Source organism: Phyllostomus discolor, chromosome 9 (assembly GCF_004126475.2).
Source record: "Phyllostomus discolor isolate MPI-MPIP mPhyDis1 chromosome 9, mPhyDis1.pri.v3, whole genome shotgun sequence".
Taxonomy (NCBI): Eukaryota; Metazoa; Chordata; class Mammalia; order Chiroptera; family Phyllostomidae; genus Phyllostomus; species Phyllostomus discolor.
In genome coordinates, this window is record NC_040911.2 from 82,954,972 (window position 1) to 82,972,301 (window position 17,330).

General features: G+C 44.6%; 1 protein-coding gene and 1 pseudogene across 1 annotated transcript; one reads left to right on the forward strand and one right to left on the reverse strand.

Annotated features, from left to right (window-relative positions):
- Window positions 1-6,379: 6,379 nt before the first annotated feature.
- On the reverse strand, window positions 6,380-7,394 carry LOC114506269 (annotated as a pseudogene).
- A 202-nt stretch (window positions 7,395-7,596) lies between these two features.
- Window positions 7,597-12,793, forward strand: LOC114506267 (signal-regulatory protein beta-1-like). Its single transcript, XM_028523877.2, has 3 exons — window positions 7,597-7,929; window positions 11,392-11,712; window positions 12,292-12,793. The coding sequence occupies exons 1-3, from the start codon at window positions 7,662-7,664 to the stop codon at window positions 12,705-12,707; spliced, it is 1,005 nt and encodes a 334-aa protein (XP_028379678.2). The 5' UTR covers window positions 7,597-7,661; the 3' UTR covers window positions 12,708-12,793.
- The last annotated feature ends 4,537 nt before the right edge of the window (window positions 12,794-17,330 follow it).

Here is a 17,330-nt window from a genome sequence, read left to right on the forward strand (position 1 = left end):
TCTACTTCCTATACTTTTCTTTACATCCCCCTGTCTATTTTGCACCCACCAACTATGCTTCTTAATCCCTGCACCTTCTCCCCCGTTCTCCCCCTTCCCTCTCCCAGCTGATAACCCTCCAAATGATCTTCATGTCTATGATTCTGTTCCTGTTCTGATTGTTTGCTTAGTTTGTTTTTTTAGATTTGGTTGTTGATAGTTGTGAACTTGTTGCCATTTTAATATGCATGATTTTGACCTTCTTCTTTTTCTTAAATAAGTCCCTTTAGCATTTTATGTATTAATGGCTTGGTAACAATGAACTCCTTTAGCTTTACCTTTTCTGGGAAGCACTTTATCTGCCCTTCCATTCTGAATGATAGCTTTGCTGGATAGAGTAATCAAGGTTGTAGGTCCTTGCTTTTCCTCACTTTGAATATGTCCTGCCAATCCCTCCTAGCCTATAAAGTTTCTTTTGAGAAATCAGCTGACAGTCTTATGGGAACTTCCCTGTAGATAACTAACTTCTTTTCTCTTGCTGCTTTTAAGATTCTCTCTTTAACATTTGGCATTTTAATTATGTGTCTCGGAGTTGGCCTCTTTGCATCCATCTGGTTTGGAACTCTCTGTGCTTCCTGGATTTGCATGTCTATTTCCTTCATCAAATTAGGGAAGTTTTCTTTCATTCCTTTTTAAAATTGATTTCCAACTTCCTTCTCTTTCCCTTCTCCTTCTACCATCCCTGTGATGCAAATGTTGGACCTCATGAAGTTTTCCCAGAGGCTTATACTATCCTCATTTTTTCAGATATTTTTCTTTTTTATTTCATTGATTATGCTATTACAGTTATCCCATTTTTTCTCCCCTTTATCCCCCTTTTCCATGCACCTCCCACCCCTGCAGAAATCCTCCTCCCCCTTAGTTCATGCCCATGGGTCATACATTTAAGTTCTTTGGCTTCTACATTTCCTAAACTATTCTTAACTTTCCCCTGTCTATTTTGTGCCTACCAATTATGTTCCTTATTCCCTGTACCTTTTCCCCCATTCTTCCCCCTCACCCTCCCCACCGATAATCCTCCATGTGGTCTCCATTTCTGTGATTCTGTTCCTGTTCTAGTTGTTTGCTTAGTTTGTTTTGGGGGTTTTTTTTAGGTTCAGTTGTTGATAGTTGTGAGTTTATTGTCATTTTACTGTTCGTAGTTTTGATCTTCTTCTGTTTCTTAGATAAGTTCCTTTAACACTTCATATAATAAGAGCTTGGTGATAATGAACTCCTTTAACTTGACCTTATCTGGGAAGCACTTTATCTGCCCTTCCATTCCAAATGATAGCTTTGCTAGATAGAGTAATTTGGATGTAGGTCCTTGTCTTTCATGACTTTGAATACTTCTTTCCAGCAGCTTCTTGCCTATAAGGTTTCTTTGAGAAATCAGCTGACAGTCTGATAGAAACTTCTTTGTAGGTAACGCTCTCATTTTCTCTCCTTATCTTTAATCTTGGGTAATTCACCGTATTTTTCAGACTATAAGATGCACCCCCCCACACACCAATTTGAGAGGAGTAATGGTTGTTAATGCTCCTGTTGAGTTCTGTTTACATTTACATTGGTTAAATATTGTGTTATTTATGTTATTAAATATTTTACCACATTTTTTGCTTCAAAAATTTTTTTTCTAATTTCCTCTTCTAAAACCTACATGCATCTTATGGTCCAGTCATTTTGATGTGTCTTGGTGTGTTCGTCTTTGGGTCCAACTTCTTGGGACTCTCTGGGCTTCCTGGACATGCATGTCTATTTCCCTTGCCAGACTGGGGAAGTTCTCCTTCATTATTTTTTCAAATAAACTTTCATTTTCTTGCTTTCCTCTTCTCCTTCTGGCACCTCTATGATTCAGATGTTGTGACATTTAAAGTTGTCCCAGAGGTTCCTAAGCCTCTCCTCATCTTTTTGAATTCTTGTTTCTTCATTCTGTTCTGGTCGAATGTTTATTTCTTCATTTTGTTCCAAATCATTGATTTGAGTCCTGGTTTCCTTCCCTTCACTGTTGGTTCTCTGTACATTTTTCTTTATTTCACTTTGTATAGCCTTGACTTCTTCCTTTATTTTTCATCATCTGGTAGGTTGGCTTTCTCCTCATTGCTTAGTTCTTTTTCTGGAGTTTTGATCTGTTCTTTCATTTAAGCCATGTTTCTTTGTCTCAGCACACCTGTTATGTTGTAAGTGGCAGAGTCTTAGGTATTCAGCAGGGCAGGGTAACGTTCTTTGCTACATTGTGGTACTGTATGTGAGGGAGGGGTTAGAGAGAAACAATGCCACTTGCTCAGCTCTCACCCCACATTCAGTCACTTCCCCCCTACCCACAAGCGAATTGGGCCCTTCTGGCGCTGATTCCCAGGTGAGTGTGTTTGTGTACATTCTAGGACTCCGTGGATCCCTCCAATGGACTCTCCTACGAGACTGGGAGTTTCTCCCTCTGCCACAACCCCCATGTTTTTATAGCCAGTGGTTTTGAGGTTTTATTTCACCACACTGGAACCCTGGATTGCATGGTCTCTCACCCCCCAGTTGTTCCTCCTGATCTATCTGTATAGAAATGTGCAACTGCTTTGTTTGCCAGCCACTGCCTTGATGTGCATCCTCTACCCTAGCTGCCCATCTTCACCCCTCCTACTAGTCTGGATGAATGTTTCTTCTTTAACTCCTTGGTTGTTGTACTTCCATACAGTTCAATTTTCTAGCAGTTCCAGCTGTTTGTTGTTTTTAAATTGGTTGTTGTCTTTCTTTTGGTTGTGCAAGGAAGCAAAGAGTATCTACATATGCCTCCATCTTGACCAGAAGTCAGGATTCTTTTTTCTTCTTGTTCTGACTGGTTGTTGTCACTTCCTTATGATCCAAATTATTGATTCAATTCTTGGCTTCATCCACTCCACTGTGATTTTCCTGTAAATTCTTCTTTATTTCAATTAGTGTATCCTTCATTTCTGACTGGGTCTTTTTTATGCTGTTGAGGTCCTCATTAAGTTCCTTGAGTATCCTTATAACCAGTGTTTTGAACTCTGCATCTGATAGATTGCTTATCCCCATTTCATTTAGCTCTTTTTCTGGAGTTTTGATCTGTTCTTTCACTCGGGCCAGGTTTCTTTATCTCCTAGTTTTAGCTGTCTCCGTGTGTTTGTTTCTATGTATTAGGTAGAGCTGCTTTGAGTCTGTGTCTTGGTAGTGTGCCTAATGTATTAGGTGTCCTGAAGGTCCAGTGGCACAGCCTCTCCTGTCACCAAAGCTGGGTACATGAGGTGCACACTTCATGCGGGCTGAGTATACCCTCCTCTTGTAGTTGAAGTTTGGTTGCTGTTGACAGATCAATGGGAGTGATTTACCCAGGCCAGTCAGCTGCAGGAACTGGCTGTGACCACTGACCACAAACCTCTGCCCTTCATGGGGGATCAGCTATGTGAGGACAGGGTGGTGGTGCTCCAATGTGGTCTGTAGCTGTCCACTGGGTGCACTGGCCCTGGGGTTTCCCAGGTGGCACAGGCCAAGTTCAGCCCCTACCTGTTTCTTTCCCAGGGCCACCCTGCCAGAGCTATAAAGCAATCTGAGATGGCTGCTCCTTGTGCTGGGCTTGGAGATTCCCAGGTGAATCCAAGCTGTGAATATAGTCTTGCTGCTGCTAGTGCTAGGCCTTGGGCTCACTGAGGCCAGCTGTTGCTTGGTTTGAGTGGATTTATGAAGTTGTGAAGCATGAGCCAAGACCAGTCATCCATATGGAAAAGCAGCTTGGGTGGGTCCATAAGTTAGATGTAGCAGAGTTTCTGAGGATCTCCAAGGCAGGTCAAACAGTTTTAGTCAGGTTGACGGGGTCTCAGATATGGCATGAGTTTATTGGCTTTGTGGAAATAGTGTTTAGAAAAGGAACAATGGCCTCTGCTCACCCTGATGCCAGACACTTCAGTTTCTCTCTATATAACACTGGTGCCTGTCAAGCTGATGCCCCAGTGCTGGAGCTCAGAGGGAGTGAGTGTGAGTAAGTGAATCCAAGTGGGAATTCTTTAAGAGGAACTGTTTGTGGTTCCAGCAGTTTCTCCCACCAACTCAATCCCTACTGGTTTTTGCAGCCAGAAATTGTGGGAACTTACTTCCTGGTCCTGGGATCCTAGCCTGGAAGGCTTAGTGTAGGACTAGGACTCCTTACTCCCAAGATTTCCCTCCCAAATTTGTATTCACCACATGTGGGTGAGGGACCAGTCCATTCCACATCTGCTTCCCTCCTACCAGTCTAGATGGATATGGTTTCTTTAATTTCATAGTTGTCAGACATCCATTCAACTCAAGTTCTGACAGTTCTGAGTTGTGGTGTTTCTATATTTTAGTTTTAAATTTGCTGTGGTCATGCAAAGAGGTGAGCCATGTCTGTCTACACCACCATTGTCACCTCAAGTCCCCTCCCTGAATTTTTAGCCACCACACATGGGTGTGGGACCAGCCTGTTCTATGTCTCTGCATCTCCTCTCCTCATCTCCAACCAGTCTGGATGAATGTGGTTTCTTAGTTCTGTAGTTGTCAGACTTCCATTCAACTCAGTTTCTGATGGTTCTGAGAGGGTTGTTCTGTGGTTTAGTTGTAATTTTGATGTGGTTGTGGGAGGAGCCAAGCTCTGTTTACTTACGCCTTCATCTTGACCAGAAGCTGTCATTCCAATTTTTTTTACTAAGCAAAGAATCTAATCTTATACAATTACACACAACATTCCATTTAGTAATGGAAAGATGAAATTATTTCACTTCTTCATATTAAACAATAGCAGCACTTACTCACCAAGACATGCACTACAAGCATATAATAGATTCTGTCATCAATACACTGGACTTGGCATTTTAGATATTATGTTCCCACTTTAAATTAAGTCCTATTTACTGACACAAAAACAGGCAAAGACTATGAATAGGCAGTTCATTAAATGAAAGAATACAAAGAGCCAATAACAACATTGATATATCAATCTTTTTTATCTTGAAGAAATAAAAACTTAAAAATTAAGGTACCATTGGCAAAGATTAAATTTTTTTAAGAGATAGTATCTACAGTTTACCAGGGAGTGTGCAGGTGGGGGTGAAAGGGTGGTCACACATATAAAACTAGCTGGAAATGTAATTTGCACAGCTGTTTTGGAAAACTATTTGGTGATACTTATCAAAGCTCTAAAACTGTTTATTTTCTTTGAACCAATCAATCCAGAACCTCTCTCAAGAACACGACTAAGCACACACCTCAGAACATGGTCACAGGGTGCTCCTCGCACCACTGCTCACAGTGACGTCTGCACATGACCAGATGTCTGACCTGGAGGAACACTGAGTAAGCAGTGGCCCCTCCCTTTCGGCAGGCCATGGGCGTCCCCTCCATGCCACCCTCCCAGCCTCCCTCAGCTCCTTCCCCCAACTCCAGAGTCCACTTCCCACAGGGTCTAACCATCAATCTCTTCCTCAGTGAGCTGACCTGAGTCCAGGGAACTGAGGAGGAATCTTCTGGGGACCCAGGGAAGTACACTCCTCACTGACAACCTGAGACGTGAGAGGAGGAGCAGCCTTTCTGACTTTTAGACTCAATTCTGTGAAGATGTGAAGCTGCCGTTACAGCAGCAGCTCTGGGGACCAGGAGACAAGCCTAAGGCCAAACACACTGAGGCTGAGGCCAAACAGAGTCCTTAATGACGTGTCTGAGCTGCGTGGTGTGTGAGACAATGAATGTGCTTGGTTACTTAAGTCCATTATGTTTGGACACTTACCTCTGGTCAAAAGCATCCTAACTGATATTAGCTGCACAATAGAATACTTCCAAGCCAGTGAAAGTTATGTCACAGAACTATTTATGAACAGTAGATGTGCAGTTAACAAAAACATTACAAAATAGTATGTTCCCATTTTTATTCAAAAAATAGGTGCATTAAATATGGATTTATTTGCCAAGACAAAGGTTTTAGAAATAGTTATCTCTGACATAGTTATGTCTGAAAGGCAGACATTTAAATGTTTCCCTGTTGCACACCTGCATTTTCCGTTTCATCTTTAACAAGCATGTGCAGGCATGCCTCAGAGATACTCCGGGTTCAGCTCCAGTCCTCTGTAATAAGGCGAGTCACAATCCTGTTGCTGGTGGAGGGTCTCCTTGCCTCCCACTTGTAAACAATGCAAGCTTGTGAAGCGCCATGAAAAAAGCACAATAAAACAAAGAATGCCTGTGTCACTTAAAATTGTGCCATACTCTTTGATTTCTTCTGTCAATTCACTGCAAACTGGGGAGGAAGAAAAGGTAAATATGTAAACTACAAAGCTATCTCTAGTGGGTGTATAGTCTTTTAATTGGAAAAGTTGTGTTTTTCTTTTACAAACTGTTTAGGGAATATAGCATATTACAGTCTTCATTTCCCCTTCTTATCATATCATGACTTTGTACCATTTTGTATCAGAATTTTTTCTGTGAAGCAAAAGCGGACCTAAAATGAAGGCTCATCAGGGGCCATAGGAACCACAGATGATGTAAGTCATGGGTGAGACCAGTAACCTGCTCTGGGAAGGTTTAGAATCATCTGGAGACAAAACATCCTGTGTGTGCATCCATCGCATTTGCTCAGAGCTACTGAAGAAACAGGGTGCTCATCTATTTTGTGTTCTTCAAATGCCCATTGTTTTCTCTTCTTCATCCATAAACAAATGTGTTTCTTTATAAACCTGGTCTATATCCAGGTTTAATGGGAATATATCAAATTCAAATCATTGCTGTTCAAATCCCAGTCCCACACCTGTGACTTTTATGAGGGTTACTTTCAGTGCCCAGTCCCTGTAAAACACATCCACCCGATTACATTCAGCTTTAAAGCTTCTGATCACTTCTCATTCCTTGCTGGTAAACTTTCGTTTCCTAATATGAAAGCATTCCCAAATTGAACCACACCCTGGAAAACTAAAGTTCATTGTGTTAGTTCTAACGTGTAGCTCAGGTTCAGCAGCAGGTGCAGCGCAGTCCCTTTAATGCGAGAGGTTAAAGCTGAAATGGAATAAGGAATTAGTAAGTCTTTTGCAAGAACTTATTTTTCTGTCACAGTTCTTTGCAAACTAATGTTATTCTAAGGGATACTCAATTTCTATGTAACTAATTTCCTCATCATCAGAAGACCAGCCATGGCTGCCTTAGCGTTCCGGGCACAGACAGTCTGGGCAACACACTCCTTCACCTCAGGCTGGATGGGTCACACCACCGACAGCCCCTCAGCTCAGCTGGGCAGCCAAGCATCACAGGAAAAGGCCCAGCACATGCTCTCCATTGCTGGCATCAAGCAGAACCACTTGGCAAGAAAAAAATTACACCCACTCTTTGCCACATCATTTTACCTCTCTGTGCCTCAGTTTCCTCATTCTTAATAGGGTCTCACATTACAGGCTCATTGTGAGGATTACACATATGACACATGCAATGTGCTGAGCTCAGGCCCACTCAGGGTGTGCACTTAGTCAATGAAAGCCGTTGTCGATAAAGACTTTACAAAACCTATACCATCACACATGGATGGATAAAAAACTGCTTTGTGCTTTACTGCAGGAGGGGCAGGTGAGGAGCTGCAGGTGATTCAGCCTGAGTCAGTGTCAGTGGCAGCTGGAGAGACGGCCACTCTGAACTGCACCATGACCTCCATTTCCCCTGTGGGGCCTGTCATGTGGTTCAGGGGGACAGGGCCAGGCCGGGAGTTAATCTACAGTCAACAAGGAGGCCACTCCCCCCATGTAACAAGTGTTACAGACACCACGAGGAGAAACAACATGGACTTTTCCATCCTCATCAGCAACATCAACCCAGCAGACACTGGCACCTACTACTGCGTGAAGTTCCGCAAAGCAGAGCCTAAAAACACAGAGTTCAAGTCTGGAGCAGGCACTCGGCTCATCGTGAGTGGTGAGTACAGTGTGGGACCCTCTGTCCCTGGCGTGTGACAAGTTGATAAGAACAATCTCTGTTTTTTGAGCATCATCTAGAAATCAGGTACAGAGGTAAGTGCTTATAGTCAGGGTCTGATTCCTGGTCTGATGTCACCCCTCCTGCAGGTCAGGGCAGTTGAGGCCTGGAGATCCTGTTATCTTCTCAGGCCCAATGGCTGGCAAATGGTGGGAAAAGTCTGGAACCCCTATTTGCCTGGCTCCTGAGCACGTCCCTTCTCCAATGCTGTCCAGCCCTTAGGTTCCAGGGATGAGGGAACTGAAGGTCTGAGGGACTCGCCTGTCCCGAGGTCAGGCCTCACCCCTGCCTCCAGAGAGTGCTCCCCTCAGTGTGGCCCAGCCCCCCTCACTGTCACTCACTGACACCCGCTGGGAGCCAGGCTCTGCCCTGGGTGCTGTGGGAGCTGCAGGGCACTGAGCAGGCAGAGCTCTTCTCCCACGAAGCTTCCTTCTCCTCCCTGCAGCTGGGAGAGACCCATGCAGGGTAGGGAGGGGGAACGTGTTTCTTTATTTCCTCCTCAGAAGCATTACAGGAGAAGACATCCCTAAGGGTCACACACTCCCTGTTTGCTCTGCCAGCCCTGCTGGGAGGAGGTGCCAGAGGTTGGGTGCTCACTGTGGGTCTGTCTGATAAACCCTCTTTATTTCAGGGACCCGGTCACACTGTCACTTAGGGTCTGAGGAGAGTTTTCTTGGACTGTCCTTCACTCTGAGAGGAGGTTCCCCCCATGTGGGTGACATAGGACTTATCCCACTGAGGCAGCAAAAGAGCTCATTTAGGCTTTTGCCTGAGGCCCAGGATCCTGAATCCTGAAATGTCAGCCCACAAAGGACTGTTAGACCACCCTGCTTGGCCCACCCACGTACAGAAGGGAGCCTGATACACAGAGGTGACAGTGGCCTTGCCCACATCACATGGCCAGTGAGTGAGGGGAATGGCCCAGAACCCAGTCTGATTCCAAACAGGTTCCTTTTTCCCTTATTGTGCATAGGACCCTCTTTCCATGAAAGACTTGGCACATATTAAGCACTGAATAAAAGCTAATTACCCCCAAACCATTAAAAAAGAAGCCAGCCCTGGCTGGTGTAGCTTAGTGGATTGAGTACAGGCCTGCAAGCCAAAGCATCATTGGTTTGATTCCCAGTCAGGGCACATGCCTGGGTTACAGGCCATATCCCCAGTATGGGGTATGCTAGAGGCAACCATACATTGATGTTTCACTCCCTCTCTTTCTCCCTCCCTTCTCCATCTCTCTAAAAATAAATAAATAAAATCTTTCAAAAAAAGAAGAAGCCAGAATATTTTTCTCATCATTTTCTCAAAGGTTCAGGTGCTCCTCAGATTCAGACCCTGAAGCCCAACGTTACTGAAATCTACCGGATCCTTCAGCCCCGTCCCCCAAATCAAGCATCCCCATTAGCACCTAGAGCTGCCCCTTCTTCAACTGCTGCCTCACCCTCCAGTGTATGGGGACAGCATCATTCACTGACAGTTTGTTGATGGATATAAGTTGTTCCCAACCTGTGGCTATTAGAACAGCGAGGCAGTGGATAACCTTGCCCTTGTGTCACCTGCCCAAGAGGGAGATGCCCCCTGGAAGTGGCATTGCTGGGTCAGAAAGTAAGTGCATTTTAACTTGTGTGAACATTTCCAGATTTCCCTCCTAGACATGGTAGCAATGGAGTCTCCCCACAACTCCTGGACATAGGCAGGGAAGGTGGCCTTATCCTGAATTTTCAGATATTTCTGAAGTTCCTTATGGTGTGTCCCTTCCCTAGGCAACCACAGGTAGTAAGCGGTTCCATCTCAGGTCTGCTGCCCCTGGTAAAGTCCTGGCTCCTCTTCCCCAAGCTGCCTGCCCAGAGGATGCCCTGGGTGAGAAAGGAGGGAGGCAGAATGGAGCAGAAACTACGTCTTCATGGAGGCATTTACTTTATAACCAGTGCAGTGAGGGAGGGGCCTCTGTTGCCCCTTTGCTAGATGAGGACACTGATGCTTGGAGAGGGACTTGAACTCAGAGGAAGGGGAGCTAAGATTTGAACCCCAAGTGGCATAAATCACAGCCCTGCTCTCTGCACTGCCCCACCACGCTTTTCAATGTGAAGAGAAATCTCCAACCCTCTTCTTTAAAATCACATATTATGTTTCAATAATAAGTAAATAAATAAATAAATTTCTGAAAAGGTCCTTTGGGGGAGGCAGGGCTAGCTTTACAACTGAAATGAGACACATCCCATGTTGTTCTGAAACTAGTTCTAAACGCAGTGTTTTTCCTTCACTGAGCAGTCTGCCGGAGCAGCCTGGGGACAGTAGTGGGGATAGAGCAGGGAGGGGTCACTGCACCCCCAGCAACACTGTGCACCATGTTTCCTGTCCCCACAGACTGAGGATGAGGCGGCGGGGGGGGGCATTCCCGAGAAAGTACCAGGGCCCCAGGTGAGCAGGACCTCATTTTCTAGACCCAGTTGTCAGGAGCCCATCCTTCCATTCATTGCTACAGGGTCCCCAGGCCTGGGCACTTGGAAGCCACTCCTCCCTGAAGTGGGTGACAGTTAGTGTCAGGTTCCTGAAGGTGGGCACCTGCTGTGCTGTTGGTCATGAATATTTAGGAGGCACAGGAAACATCTCTGGGACACAGTAGTGTGGGAGGTGACAGTCCCTTGGTTTCCCTCAGCCTCAGTTCTCTCATCTGTAAAATGGTGATAACCACGGGTGCTTTTGAAAAGTGTAGAAAGGGTCTGAGGTGCTCTGTCTGAGTCACCCAGCACGGTGCAGCACCCACAAGTCAGGTGTCATGTCAGTGTCATGACCCAGGGAACACTGCAGGGCCTCAGGTCCTCGTTTGCAGAAAGTCTGTACAATAAGTTAATAATGTAATATAATCAAATGATTAATTAAATATTGATCACATCAAGTCAAATCAACCTTCACAGGGTGTTACAAGGTGAGCCTGGGACAGCACAGCCCTGGCTGAGCCTCTGCGTTGTCATCCCTCCACTGGGTGCTCCTGGGAAGGCTCGGTTTCACTCAGTCCCCAGTTTCTCCACTTGATGGAGATGATAATCGCTGCTCCTGTTCAGGGGTCTGCAAGGGCGGAGGTCGGCTACAAACAGTCAGTGCAAATACTGAGACTGACGAGGAATGCTGTTCCTGAGCCCAGACGGGTGGGAGATCACCTCGGGATGAAAGAAGGTGCACTTTGAACTCACTCCTGGACCTGCTAGTTGTCCAGGTTCTCTCTCAGGGTTCATCTCCAAGGACCCAAGTGTCCTGCTCTGTAGGATGAGGATGATGACACACCCTCCCAGCATTGTCAGAGGATAAAGACAATGTATGAGAAGGATCCTTACAGAGTCACATGCTTGTCACTGGTGGTGATGGTCATAATCGTGTTCATTGTTCATTGTGCTCCTTTTACAGCCCAACCCTCTCCCCCCGTGGTGTCAGCCCCCATGGGCAGGGCCACACCTGGGCAGACAGCGAGCTTCACCTGCAAGTCCCATGGCTTCTCCCCCAGGAGCATCGTCCTGAGATGGTTCAAAGACGGGAATGAGCTCCCAGCCTCCCAGACCACTGTGGACCCAGAGGGAGACAGCCCTTCCTACAACATCTCCAGCACAGCCAGGGTGCGGCTGGCCCGGGGGGATGTCCACTCCCAGGTCATCTGCCAGGTGGACCATGTCACCCTGAAGGGGGGCCCTCCTCTTCGTGGGACTGCCAACCTGTCTGAGACCATCCGAGGTAGATGTCCCTCACACCCAGCCTGAGCCCATACGTGGCTCCTCTCCTACAGCCTGCTCCTCCCCCTGCCATTTGCTCCAAACCTGCAATTGCTGGGAATATGATTCCTCACAGTCCTTCCCATCACCAGGCACATGGATTTGCCAGTCAAAAAAGCCACTATTTAATAGAAGCTGCTCGGTAAATATCTACCACGTGCCAAGCAGTGTACTCAGTAGTTTTATCTACTTTACCAACTTCAATTACTGAGCACCTACTACAAACAAAACTCATATGTGCTTTTCAATTTTGTTTGTTTTGCTAGTTATTATGTTCCCACTCCATGCATGGGCTGTGCTGGTTGATTTCATTCATATTAACCTAACAGGAGCTACCAGTCTTTGAGCATCTACTGTATACAGTGCACAGTGTTTAGTGATTTTATTCACACACAAAGAGAACCCTGAGTTCTGAGCACCTGCTGCTTACCTAGCACTGCCCTGGGTGACCCCTTGCTGTGGTGGGGGAGCTGTGTTACGGGACCCTCCTCTGTGATCTGTGTGCCCATGAGGTCAGAACCTCTGCCCTGTGCTGTTTCAGTTCCGCCCACCTTGGAGGTTTCCCAACACACCCTGTCAGAGAAACAGGGGAACATCATCGTCTGCCAGGTGAAGAACTTCTATCCCCAGCACCTACAGCTGACCTGGTTGAAGAACAGAAACACGTCCCGAACAGAAACGCTGTTAACTCGAGTGGAGAACAAAGATGGGACCTTCACCTGGAGGAGCTGGATCCTGGTGAATTTACCTGCCCAAGGGGAGGCCATGGTGCTCACCTGTCTGGTGCAGCATGATGGGCAGCCGGCCGTCAGCAGGAACCTCACCCTGGAGGCCGCCCCTAACCCGAAGGACCAGAGCGCAAATGGACCTTCTGGTGAGGCCTCCACCCCAACTGACCAGCTCTATTTAAACTTTATCATTTTTAATAAGTATTCATTCATGCTTATTATAGAATAGTCTAGAAGTCAATCAATAGAAAGTAGAATTTTGAAGTGAGCTTCCCCACCTTAAACCCCACAATATAAGAGTCATCACTAGTAAGAGTTTGGTACAAATCTTTATAGATCTTTTGATATCAATACACATTAAAGAAAGAAAAAATGACTGAGGGTGATCATCTTTTCAGTGTCCTGCCTTTCCCTTCCTTCTCCTAACAGTCCCTGTGTCCTCTGTCCACATCAGCCCCTCCCTCCTCCTTGCTGTTTTCGACCTCCTCCTGGTCTCTGTTCCATTCCAGACTTTTCCATCCCCATCAGTAAGGTCACCCAGCAAGTGCCTGAACCTGCCGCTCTGTGAAATTCCAGAAGGGGAGCCCCGAGGACGTGGAGTTTGAGTCAGGACAGTCATCCAAGTGACCGTGGGTGGTGACAGCACAGGCCTCCTTTGTCCCCAGTGTTGTGACAATGAACCAGCAATCATCACAAATGTCTGCTTGTGGGGATGTTAATACTGTTCCCTTAGTGTCCTTGTGATGATGCAGGGTCTGAAGTGACATCCCCAGTTTCATTACTGATGTCGGAAATGTGTTGTTTTTTCTTTGTCAGTCTTGATATGATTTTTTCAATTTTATTTCTTTTTTCCAAGAACCTGCTTCTTTTCAGTGATTTTTCTCTGTTTCTCTGTTTTTTATTTCATTGATCTTCCCCCTTTACTTCACAAATTCCTTCCTTCTGCCCTTTGGGTTCACTTTGCTCCTGTTTTCCTGTTTCTTGTGATGGGAACGTAGATCACTAATTTTAGCATTTTTCTCTTCCCTGAGCCACACCTGAGTCACCTTCTGTTCCTGGAGATCTAGGGGAGTACAACCTCTGAAGCCTGTCACTCTGTTCTTCCTCCAGTCCTCAGGTCTGAGCCTGTCTGCCTCCCCCTTCCATTGCTCAGAGTCCTTGTCTGCGTGTACCTTGTACCTGGTGTCATCTCTAGGGGTCGGAGCTGCACTGGGTGGGGAGAGCAGGAGAGCTGTGTCTGCACCATCAGGTCTGGAGCCACCTCGGGTACTTTGAGTCTCATCTCCTGTGGCTGCTCAGCCCAGCCTGTCACCTCCCAGTGCTCTCAATGCCTGTGATCCAGCACATCTGCAGAGTATGAGAGTGAGGATGGTGTTTAGTTTGTCTGGGTAGCCAGTGGAGCCACATGGAAGGGCCTATGTGACCCTCTGCAGTGCAGTGCCACACCCTGCATGGAATCTGAGGTCTGTGGTCAGTGCAGTCCTGGAGCAGTGGGCTAGTGTGAGGATGCACAATGTTTTGGTCATGTGTATAATGCTGGGGTGGTTTACAATATGTCTTGATTAGTGAACCTCTCTCTGTCAGTGTAGATTATGTTGATGGAGTTTATTGGTTAGGTTTGATAGTGGGAGAAAGATTCTGAGTCTTCAGATTTTTTGGTTCTCTTTTGCCAAATTTGAACCCTAAATTTGCCCCCTCCCTTTTTCCTTTTTTCTTTTCATCACCTAATTATGAAACAGCACTTCTTCCCTCTTTTTTGCCTTATGCCTCCAGCAGTTACACACTTTATTTTTTAATAATGTTTTTTTTTGGATTACAGCTCATATATAGTATTATATTAGTTTCAAGTGTACAACTCAGTGATTAGACATTTATATAATTTGTCTCCTCACCTCAATAAGTCTGGCACCCATCTGTATGATACCTAATTATTACAATATTATATACAATTTACATCCCTGTGACTATTCTGTACTTCTTAATACCTTCACCTTTATCACCAAACCCCAAAGCCTCTCCCACCAAAATGTTCTCTGTATCGATTGGTCTGTTCCTGGTCTGTTTGTTTGTTTGTTATTTATTTGTTTATTTAATTTAGAGTCTGCATATAATTGAAGTTGTATGGCTTTTGTCTTTCTGTGTCTGATAGATTTCACTCACTACAATACCCTCTACATCCATCCATGCTGTTACAAATGACAATATTTCATTCATTTTTCATGGTTAAGTTATATTTCATTTATAGATACACAACTTTTTCTTTATCCATCATTTATTAATGGACACTTAGGTTGCTTCCATATCTTGGCTATTGTAAAAAATGCTGCAATAAACATGGGTGCATATGTCTTTCCAATTCAGTGTTCTGGGTTCTTTGAATAAATAGCCAGAAGTGCAATTGCTGGGTCCTTTGTTGTCTCTTGCTTATAGCCTCTGTTTTAAAGTCTATTTTGTCTGCTATGAGTATTGCTGCCCCACTTGTTTTGTTTTCTTTTGTTTCCATTTTCATAAAACATCTTTTTCCTTCCCTTTACTTTCAGTCTGTGTGTGTCTTTCAACCTGAGGTGAGTATCTGGTAGGCAGCACGTATAAGGGTCTTGTTTTCTTATCCATTCAGCCACTGTGTATCTTTTATCTGTGTGTAATGTAACAATTACATTAAATGCCCTTTTGCATTTAATGTAATTGTTATAGGTAGTATTTATTGCCATCATATTTTTCATATTTTTATCTTTTTTTTTCTTCTTAAAGATGACCCTTTAATATTCCTTATAATACTGGTTTGGTGGTGATGAATTCCTTTAGCCTTTTCTTCTCTGGGAAGCTCTTTATCTGCCTGTTGATTCTACATGATAACTTTGCTAGGTAGAATAATCATGTTGTAGGTCCTTGCTTTTCATCAGTTTGTTGCTGGGTTTTTTTTTAATCCCTTTGAATATTTCATGCCAATCCCTTCTGGTCTACAAAGTTTCTGTTCAAATTCAGCTGAGACAGTCTTATGAGAGCTCTCCTGTAAGAAACTAACTGCTTTTCTTTTGCTGCTTTTAAGATTCTCTCTTTGCCTTTAACTTTTGTCATTTTAATTATGATGTATTTTGGTGTGGGTCTCTCTGGGTTCATCTTGTTTGGGCTCTTCTGTGTTTTCTGAAATTGTTTGTCTACTTTCATTACCAGGTTAGGGAAGTCTTTTGTCATTATTTTTTTAAATGCTTTACTATTTCTTGCTTTCTTCTCTGTCTGACACTCTTATGATGTGAATGTGGGAATGCTTGAAGTAATTCCAGAGACTCCTTAAACTATCTTCATTTTCTTTTGTTTTTCTTTTTGCTGTCCTGAATGAGTGTTTTCTTCTTCCTTATCTTTCAAATCACTGATTTGATCCTCAGCTTTATCTACTCTACTGTTCCCTATCATGTATTCTTCATTTCAGTTATTGTGTTCTTCATTTTTGAATTTTTTAATAGATTTTATTGATTATGCTATTACAGTTGTCCCATTTCCCCCTTCACTCCCCTCCACCCTGTGCCCCCTCTCCCACCCACATTCCCCCCCTCTAGTCCATGTCCATGTGTCATACTTATGAGTTCTTTAGCTTCTACATTTCCCGTACTATTCTTGCCCTCCCCCTATCTATTTTCAACCTACATTCTATGCTACTTATTCTCTATACCTTTTCCCCCTCTCTCCTCCTCCCACCTCCCTGCTGCTAACCCTCCATGTGATCTCCATTTCTGTGGTTCTGTTCCTGTTAGTTGTTTACTTAGTTTCTTTTGGTTTTGCTTTAGGTGTGGTTGTTAATATTTGTGAGTTTGCTGTCCTTTTACTATACATGTCTTTTCTTTATCTTCTTTTCTTAAATAAGTCCCTTTAGCATTTTATAAAATAAGGGCTTGGTGATGATGAACTCCTTTAACTTGACCTTATCTGAGAAGCACTTTATCTGCCCTTCCATTCTAAACGAAAGCTTTGCTGGATAGAGGAATCTGGGATGTAGGTCCTTGTCTTTCATGACTTGGAATATTTCTTTCCAGCCCCTTCTTGCCTATAAGGTCTCTTTGGAGAAATCAGCTGACAGTCTGATGGGAACTCCTTTGTAGGTTACTGTCCCCTTATCTCTTGCTGCTTCTAGGATTCTCTCCTTCGTTTTTACCTTGGCTAATGTAATTACGATGTGCCTTGGTGTGTTTCTTCTTGGGTCCAACTTCTTTGGGGCTGTCTGAGCTTCTTGGATTTCTTGGAAGACTGTTCCCTTTGCCAGATTGGGGAAGTTCTCCTTTATTATTTGTTCAAATACGTGCTCAATCTGTTGCTTTTCCCCGTCCAATTCTGGTACCCCTATAATTCGGATATTGGAACGTTTAAAGGTGTCCTGGATGCCCTTAAGCTTTTCCTCGATTTTTTGAATTCTTATTTCATCATGCTTTCCTGCTTGGTTGATTCTATCTTCCTTCTGGTCCACTGTATTGTTTTGAGACTCAGATTCCTTCCTTTCACTATTGGCTCTCCTCCGCGTATCTTCCTGCATCTCTTTTATGGTAACCTGCATCCTTTCATCTAAATTGCGCCCAAAATCAACCAATTCCATGAGCTTTCTGATCACCAGTGTTTTGAACTGTGCATCTGATAGATTGGCTATTTCTTGGTCGCTCAAAAGGATGAGTCCTGGGGGACTGATCTGCTCTGTTGAAAACATATTTTTCCCTGTCTCTCCTTTTTTTTCCCCTGGTCTGGTCACTCTTGTTATGGTGGGGGGCAGAGCCTTAGGTGTTCACTGGGGCTGGGCACCCCAGTCACTAGATTGTGACGTTATATGTGGGGGCAGGGGTGGGGGTGGGAGTGGGGACCGGAGGGA

Excerpts from the sequence above, each read along its gene's own strand:
- LOC114506267 (XM_028523877.2), top strand. The coding sequence starts at position 7,662 with ATGACCTCCATTTCCCCTGTGGGGCCTGTCATGTGGTTCAGGGGGACA. Across the intron at positions 7,930-11,391 it reads CACTCGGCTCATCGTGAGTG|CCCAACCCTCTCCCCCCGTG; the intron begins GTGAGTACAGTG and ends CTCCTTTTACAG. Across the intron at positions 11,713-12,291 it reads CCTGTCTGAGACCATCCGAG|TTCCGCCCACCTTGGAGGTT; the intron begins GTAGATGTCCCT and ends GTGCTGTTTCAG.